General features: G+C 56.7%; 1 protein-coding gene across 1 annotated transcript; it reads right to left on the reverse strand.

The window, feature by feature from the left end:
* Positions 1 to 5007: 5007 nt before the first annotated feature.
* Positions 5008 to 8698, reverse strand: LOC112894642 (probable protein phosphatase 2C 8). Its single transcript, XM_025962413.1, has 3 exons — positions 7774 to 8698; positions 5786 to 5891; positions 5008 to 5591 (listed from the first exon to the last, which is right to left on the reverse strand). Exons 1-3 carry the CDS (start codon positions 8677 to 8679, stop codon positions 5248 to 5250), a joined length of 1356 nt encoding a protein of 451 aa, XP_025818198.1. The 5' UTR covers positions 8680 to 8698; the 3' UTR covers positions 5008 to 5247.
* Between the last annotated feature and the right edge of the window lie 256 nt (positions 8699 to 8954).

The raw sequence follows: 8954 nt of genomic DNA on the forward strand, positions 1-8954 counted from the left end.
TGGCATGCGCCACAAACCCCTCGTCCAGCTCTAGTTCCCAACTGTTCTCTCACTTTCAGCTTCTTGCGCCAGGCCAGTTTGTATAACCGTGGTGCAATGTCTCTTGGTGCTCTTCCATCTAACCAGCTTGACTCCAGAACTGAGCCCTGCTGCCATTTCCGAGCCGCACCATGGTGCAGGATCTAAAGAGTTGCCGGTCAACATCACTGACAGTGATGGCGCCTCCTACCCAAGGCCTGTCCACGTCCACCCATTCAAACCATAGCCATCGTAACCTTAGAGCTCGACTGAAAAGCTCTAGGTCAAGCACACCAAGGCCTCCAAGCTGTTTTGGCCTTTTTACCCTAGCCCACTGAACCAGGCAGTGGCCGCCATTGGCGTCTGCCGATCCTTTCCGAAGGAAGTTGCGCCTGATTCGATCAACTTGCTTGATTGCCCATTTTTTGTGGAGGGAACACCGTGAGAAAGTAAACTGGAATTGAGGATAGAACTGAATTCACCAAAGTAAGCCGACCAGCACGGTTCAGAAACCTTCCTTTCCACGATGGAAGTCTAGCTGCAACTTTTGTCGATCAAAGATGGGACATCCACTCTTCTTATCTGTCTTGTGTGTAGTGGCAAGCCGAGATAGTTACAGGGGAAGGACTTGACCGGGCTTCTGAAATCTTCCATGACCTCATTAAGGTCAATATTGTCACAACAAATTGGGTACACCGCGCTCTTTGTTGTATTTGTGACCAGACCGGACACGTGGCCAAAGGTTGTTAGAACTTCCAGCACCTTTGCCACTTCTTCTTTCCTCGGTCTCAAGAAAATCGCTGCATCATCAGTTTACAAGCTAAGGTGAAGTCGGGCTGATCGAAGAGGTATCTGCTCAAGAGCACGGTCAGTCGATGCCAACTGAAGCAGGTGCTGCAGTGGCTCCATCGCAATGATAAAGAGCATCGACGATAAAGGATCGCCCTGTCGGCTGTCGCAACCTGGTATGATGCATGGTTCATTGCACAATCTCACCATTTCATTGGACCACTTCCTCAGTCAATCGTTACCTCGTCGATGAACATAAAAGCCTAATCAAGGTGGCAGATAACTCTAGTAGTGCTACGCTCCCTCCAAACATCCGAGATAACAAGCATTTTCTTTTTTCTCTCTTAATCAAGCCAACTGCCAGGTGCAGATCCCACCGTGCTTTGCGGCATTGGGTACGGGGCCTGTCTCGGATCGTTCATACTTCAGACCCCGCGCGTTCAGTCGGTCCCCAACGTTCTGCCAGTCACTGGACAGTTTTTTTTTGGACAGTTTTTTTTTTTGGACAGTTTTTTTTAGGGTTTTTTTTTTGACAGTTGAGGCCGGTTGTCTGGGGTGGGCTCGTGCGGCCCATGGCGTGGTCCCGGCCACACCAAAAAGGGAAGGGATAGCTCGCTCGCTTGCTGGGTGCACTTTTGCGACTCAGAAACGCCGGAGCGGCCCATTTCCTACTAGCCCAATGTGTTGCCCCAGTGGCCCAAGGTTGAGATTGCTACGCCGGCCCACCAGTCTCTGTGTTGCGACGTCGCTCGGTTGGGCTCTGAGGCGTCGCGGCACTGGCGACCACCGTCTGAGTCACATCTCCCCAGCTCGACTCGAGCATGCATGACCCTAAAACTTGAGCATGCAGGACTCTTAAGCTCGGCAAAGATGACACCCAGCGAGCTCGCTCTTGGCAAGGTCACTGGTTCCTATGTGTGCGTGGGTGCAATGCCTTTGAGGAAGAGGCAGAGGTCCGCCAGGAAGTCGGAGCTCAGCTGCTCAATCACTTTATTTGCAAGCTTGGCAACTGTGTCTTATGTCAAGCTCCACTTTTAATGTGGTCTTCTTGGTTGGTTGCATCACTGTAAGTATTTTAGCCGGTTTTCCTCAGCCCAAACTCTCTCATGAACTGGTCAAGTCTTTTTTTTCTTTTTTATAGTGATGAATTGCATGAACCCTTAGGCCTTTTTGAAGGTCCTTTGATAAAAAAGTAAAACTTGAGCAGCACGACTTTGGCTGGTCGCCGGACTCCGCCGGTTTTGGCATGGTATACGACACCAAACACTCAGAACATGTACTAGCTAGTATGCGGAGTAAATGTAAGCTACTACCGAACAAAACAAATCGCCTCAATGTTCTTCCATACAAAACAAGAGATTTTCTAAATAGGTCAGGAAGGCAATTCTGTCCCCATTTTTTTCTGACCAAATGAAACGAACTTGCAGCTGCATCTTCAGGCCACGAACGCAGCTTTCCCGAATCGGATCCGGAGCGCCAACCGTCGCTATAGCATCCAAGCAGATGACGAACGCAACCCCATCCCTCTCTGAATTAATCTGAGCAGAGTCGGTGCCAGATACACACAGTTAAAAATGCAGCTCGCCCGGTGTGAAACGTCTGGAGTCGACTGGGTGACGCGGCTGCCCCACGACTACTCCCCTTGCGCCAGCGCGCCGTCCTCGTATCGACCTCGGAGTGCTTGCCGCCTCCGCCTCCGAGGAGCGCGGGAGACGGCGCGCAATAAAAGGAGACCTGATCTGGCCGGGGAAGTGAAACCAACTCTTCCCATCCCAACTCTCAACTCCAGCAGCAGCTGGTGTCCTCGTCGTCGCTGGGACTCGGGAGCGCGGCGGAGCGACAGCGATTTCCTGCTCCAATTCACACCACCAGGCCAGCGGAGCCCTACCGTGATGGCAGGCGGCTCCTCTGAGGACCGGTGGCGTCGCCCCACCAGCCGCTGCCACGCCGATCCGCGCGACGACGAGCCGGAGGAAGGCGAGGTCGTCCCCGGGTACCACTCCGACGTGGACACCGAGGAGTACTACAACCGCCACAGCTGCTCCTCGAGCGACTCGGACGAGACCATCAGCGACAGCAACGCCGCCTGCTCCGTCCCGCCGAAGTACGGTGAAGACACCAGCCCGTGCTCCGTCGCGGCGAACAGCGCCGGCTCGTCCTCTCCGGTCGCGGCGCGGGCGGCGCTCGCCTGCCCCGTCTGCGGGAAGGAGTTCCGCAGCCAGAAGGCCGTGTGCGGGCACATGAAGGTTCACGCGATCGGGACCCACGAGCAGGGGATCGGGGAGGGCAAGGGGATCAAGCGCGACGTGGCTTCCTTGGCGAGCTGGGGCGGCACCGGCAAGCGAGGCTGCTCGGGGTTGGGGGGCAGGGCGGCTGCCTCTACGAATGCTGAATCGTACCAATCCGTGGCCATCGTGGTTGCAGAACCTAAGATTGTCTTGCAGCCCAAGCCATTGGCGTTCGCGACACCCATCCGCAACGCCCACTCTGTCGTCCGTGCCCATGACGTCGTCAATGGCAACGCCCAAGCCCAATCCGTCGTCTGTGTCCATGGCGTCCGCATCGCCCAATCAGTCGCCCGTGCCCGTGGCGTCTGCAATGACCAGTGTTTCCGGCCAGAGCAGCAGCGCAGCGTCGCCATGGACGCTGTGGTGGCAGGACCAGCCAATCAGCCCAGCGAGGCCGTCGTCCACCCACATGCTGCGCCGCCGACGCCGCCTGCTGCAGGGGAGCAATCTCCATCATCCATCCAGCGGCACCCTACGGCGCGGCCGCCGCCGCCGCCTGCTGCGGGTCGGCAGAACCCGAACGGCTACACGTGCAAGGAGTGCAACGAATGGTTCCCGATGCACCAGGGGCTCGGTGGCCACGTGGCCGCCCACAGGAGCAGGGAGGTCGCCGCGGCAGCGGAGGGGACCCTCGAGGACGGCGCCGTCGCGTGCCGCCGCAACGCCAAGCCGGAGAAGGCGCACGTGTGCAAGGTCTGCGGCGCGGCGTTCCCCGGCGGGGTACAACTCGGCGGGCACATGAGGAAGCACTACGCAGGCCCGCCGATCGTGCCCAACAAGAAGCGGCGCCTCGTCCAGCCCCCTGTACCGCCACCGGCCCTCACGCTCGCGCTGCCGGCCAGCGCGTACGCGGACGGGGCGTCGCCTGCGCCGGCCGTGGATGCGGCGGCGCAGCCTGGTCCGGCGCCGGCCGTGGAGAGAACCCCCGAGCCGGCACCTGGGCCGGCCGTGGCGGGCAGAATGCTTCTCTTTGGCGTTGACATCGGCGTGCGGGTGCAGAAGCCAGCGGCGCAGGAAGGCCCGTCCGCGACAGAAGGCCCCGCGTCCACAGGTGGCGAGCAGTAGGCTATCAATGGAGAATTTCTCGTGGACTCTCACGTGCTAATGGAAGTTTCATCAGTTTGTCAGGGTAGCTAGGAACAGGAGAACAACTGATTTTTTAGACCATGGTGCGTCTTCTTACAAAGTGTAGTGCATACATGTACATGTCGGAAATACACATTCCTGATCCCTTTTCTATTGGAATAATTCAGATTTTATTTTTTTCCTCACTTGAGCATTATGCACAGCCCTATTTTAAATGTGAGCACGGAACATACCCTTTCTTCCCCATAAGGCCATAAGCAGAGATTCTCCCCTGAGTACCTACACGCTTGCAGAAAAAACATGCATGGATCTAGCTTCTAAATAGCAGAATTATACTCCTGCAGAACATATCATTGTAGAAAAAATTTGGAAGCCTATATCCCTCTCAGGCCACTTTTTGTTTATTTATAAATATTTTTTCTTTTATTACAACTTTTAGATATATAAATTTTACTATGCATCTATATATATAGTCTACATAGTAAAATTTATATATCTTGCCAAAACGAACTACTATTTGGAACGGAGGCGGTATACGCCTAACGCGAGTGTCTATCGGGGAAAGAAAATACAGCAGCGAGGCGGACTACCGCAGCGCGAACTCCTACCGACGTACGTAGTAGCCATGCATCCACGTTTGCAGTAGCACGGCCGCTTGAACTCTTGCCTGTTTTCGCTACGAGAGTGGTGAAAAGAGAAAATACAGCAGCGGATCGGAATCAGATCGATACGCTAACATCTCTGCTTCATCAGCTAAAACAGCAGGGTAGTAATCCGACATGAACAAGAGACGATCAGAACTAGTTAAAAAGCATCCCATGCACAATTATGCTTTCCATCGGCCGGAATGCCACATCCATGTCAAAGAACCATCTATTGCATAATACAACGGAACGGGCTATGAGTATTAGCTACTACAGCATATAGGAGCAGATAGCTCTCAAAGCCCATCTTTTTTGTTCACACTTTCGTCCCGTCATACTGCGAATTTTCCTCTCTTCCCTCGCTCCGTCGCCATGCATGCTTTATATATCGCGACGAGCTAGCCGGAGGGGACGCCTTCAGGCTACATCCTGCCGTTACGCTGGCTACTAGCAGCCTGCTTCTTCCTCCACGCCAGGCGCCTGAGCTCGACGACCACGACGCTGATGTTGTCGTCGCTGCCCCGCGCCGCCGCCATCTCCACCAGCAGCGCGGCGGCGTCTCTGGCCGAGCTCCCGCCGACCGTCGCGGGGCACTTGGCCGCCGCGCGCCCGCTCAGGCAGTACCGCGCGACCTTGCAGGCGAACTCGTTGGACATGACGTCCCACAGCCCGTCGCTCGCCAGGATGATGAACTCGTCCGTGTCCGTGCGGTCCGTCACCGTCACCTCCGGCTCGGCTGACATGGATGGCTTCATGAAATAGTCTCCTGATGAAATGGCAGGCAGAAGAAGAAATGCAGCTGTGATCGATCCAAATAGGTCGAGTAAAATCTGTACGGTAATGTCTTGTCACATGGGAGTATATATATGAATTGGGCATTTCGGGTTCACCGAGACATGGATTGTAATCTTCACTCACATGGACAATATATAGAACAAAATTAAGGAGACATCATCGTACCAATTGACCTTGACATTGCAAGCACCCCCAGGACACGGGGGCCCTGCCAGTAGATGATCTGGCCACCTGCTGATTCTATCCTCTCCAGCTCATCCGGGCGATCTGGCTGTACATGTAAAACAAAGTCTCATTAGCATTACCTGTGACAAACAATACGTGTTAGACAAAGCTGAAACTGTAAGACAAGTACGGTAGTAATAGGAAAGGAAATCTCGAAGTGAACCACGATAGAGTAATTCAACAGTGCACTGCATCGGCGGACAAAATACACATCGCTTTAACTAACTCCAAATCTGGGCTCAGACAATGAGTAGACATTGCAGAACTTAGAGCACCATTTATTACATATTACATTCTGCCTATTTTTAAAGCCTACCGTAAACATTTGTTGTACAAGCCTTCTGCATCAAACTCTACTCTATTTTTTTTTCAGATTGATCGACCTAGTATTTGAGGAAATTAATAAAAGCCAAAATAACTCACCTAGAAGGTGTCAGTTTGAATGGAAGCATCCTATGTGGCATGTTTGAAGCAAAATTAGTACTGACTAACTGTACATAACAATCGAAGAAATGCTTTGCAGAGAGCCGCAAAAGCACCCAACTTTACCAAGGGATATGACGACATAGGTAAACTAAAGAACTTGAAATAGTAGTAGACTATTTCACACAACCAAATGGTAATTCAGGGAACTAAAACACAAAGCTGCTCCCATCTGAAGCTTTCAAAGAAACTACAGGAGCAGATGTCGGTACTAATCACAAGGATACTGAACCAAGCTAACTACCTAAAGAAAACAAAAAAAAATTCTTCTCTCTCTCTCTTGCTGCAGTGCACACACAGACACAGGTACCACCCCACTGAACTGATATCACGATCCGGTTACTACAATGGAACCTTTGCGGTTTCATTCCGCAAGAGAGCAGTCTGCACTCGAGCATATATGTTAGTCATACTCTACTAGTCAGATTGTCAGAACCTTAGGCTCAACGAAGTCGAGCTCTGTCTGCAGCGACCACTTAAAATTAGTAACCAGTAATGGCCCCGGTTAAAAGTAGTACAGCACTAACTCTGCTCGCTAGTGAGAGGGCAGCAACATTCAGCGCCGCGTGAGCTGGAAGCAAATACTGAGCCCAGATCATTCTGTTAGCGGATCCTAAATCGTTTCAGGCATCTGTACAAGAGACAAGGGGGATCCATCTCTTCCCGGTTTGGTAAACTGAAATGGCCTGAGCGAGCATCCTTCCCGGTGCAAAAGGAGCCGAGCCCATCACAGATAACCAGGCACAGCATGCACGCCAGATGCAGTGGAGCTCGCTTTACACCGACCCCGATCGGTAACCGCGGCCGGGCACGCCCGCCCGGCCGCCCCCTCGGGGCACCGTGCCTTGGCCCGATGGGGAACTCCACCCCGCGCCCGACGTGTCGCCAGCTCCGCCGCGTGACCGGGGCCCCAGCCAGGTGTAGGCCACCCCGCCCGCCGCTTGGCGTCTACCGTAACAAACCCCTCGCCTTCCAGTTTGGCGCAGCGCTACAAGGGACCCGGGCTAGCCGTGCAGGGGCGCCCTTGCCCAAAGCGAGAAACGGGTGCGCGACTGGCTGCTGGCTGGCGAAACCAACCTGCGGCAGGGGCGAGGTCAGGCGAGCGCCCACGCTTCGACACGGCCCGCACGCCAGAATAAAAGCCTCCTGGCTTTGCGACCGGCCGGGCGCCACCTGCGTGTGTGATCCCCGGCCGGAAGAAGGAAAAAAAAGATCCCGGGGGCACGGGACGGCAGGCAATGGCGTCATGACGGCGACGTCGACGCGTGCGTCAGGGGCGATGCGCTCCCTAATTCGCAGCCGGGTCTAAAACTAATGCGGATCTGTGGGGGGCACTTGGCGAGCTACCAGCTCGCCGCCGCCCCACCTGAGCTTGTTTTGGTGGGGCGGGGTAATGTAGCGCGTGGCGTGACTGCGTGAGCTGGGCACTGGTTGTAGTGAGTTACCTTGTGGTCGGTGGAGAGCGGCACGGCGGCGCCGCCGCGGCAGAGCACGGCGCGGGAGTCGCCGCAGTTGGCGACCACGATGCGGCGGGGCTCCACCACCACCACCAAGGCCGTGGAGCCGTGCGGTTCCACGGTGGTGCTGTCCTTGGTCGCGATCTGGACGACGGCGACCTCGTCGTCCACGCGGGCGAAGGCGGCCAGCATGGCCTCCCTCCACCGCGCGCTGGCATCGTCGCCGCCGCCGCTCGCCAGGCGCAGGCGCGCCAGCTCCTCGGCGAGCACCACGTGCAGACGCTCCAGGCACGCCTCCGCCACCCAGGCCGCGCCGTGCCCGTCGTACACCGCGAAGAACTCCGGCGCCCAGCCGCCGTCCCCCTCCTCCTTCCCGCTCTTCTCCTCCCCCTCTCCGCTCTTCTCCTCCCCCGCCGCGGCCGCCGCCACCAGCGGCGCCGCGATGGCCACCGCGTCCTCCATGCGCCGCCGCCGCCCGATCACGGAGTGCACGCCATGCGACAGGCTCTTCGGCCACGCCGCCGCCGCCGCGGGCCCTTGCTGCGGCTCCGGCGCCACCTTGGCCGACCCCCCGGACGAGCCCGAGGAGGTGCCGGACGCCGGGCGCGCGCTCTTGGCCCACACGTTCTCCCCGTCGTCCGAGGACGCCATGCGGTTCATCAGGAAAATCTCCTGCCGCCGGCGCACCGCCGGGGCGGTCATCCTCTTGGCCTCGGCCTCGGCCGCGGGAGCCTGAGGCTCGGCCACGGGCACGCCATGATCTTGCGCGCTCGTCTCACTGCTACTCATCTCCTTCTTATCTACTACTAGTAGTACTAGCGGAAGGAGAACCGCTGGCTGTGGCACGGGCACGCGCACGCCATGATCCTGCGCGCTGGCCTCACTGCTTCTCATCCTCCTCTTCTATACTACCGGTAGCGGAAGGAGCGCAAGACAAGTGAGGAACGGGTGGGGTCGGGTCCGCTTTAAATAGCCCCCGGCCGCGGCGGGCAGCCGTCGGATCGGCGCTGCATGGCGCGGATGCGCGACAGGAGGACGGCCCGGCGGGATGGGTATCCTGACGTGGATCTCGCGGGGGCTGGACGTGGACGGCGGCGATCAGCCGGCGCCCCGTCGCGTGGCGCTCGCGATGGGCGGCTTTCGATCTCGTGTGCCGAGGAAGCCGGTGG

This window comes from Panicum hallii, chromosome 5, assembly GCF_002211085.1.
Source record: "Panicum hallii strain FIL2 chromosome 5, PHallii_v3.1, whole genome shotgun sequence".
NCBI classification, from domain to species: Eukaryota; Viridiplantae; Streptophyta; class Magnoliopsida; order Poales; family Poaceae; genus Panicum; species Panicum hallii.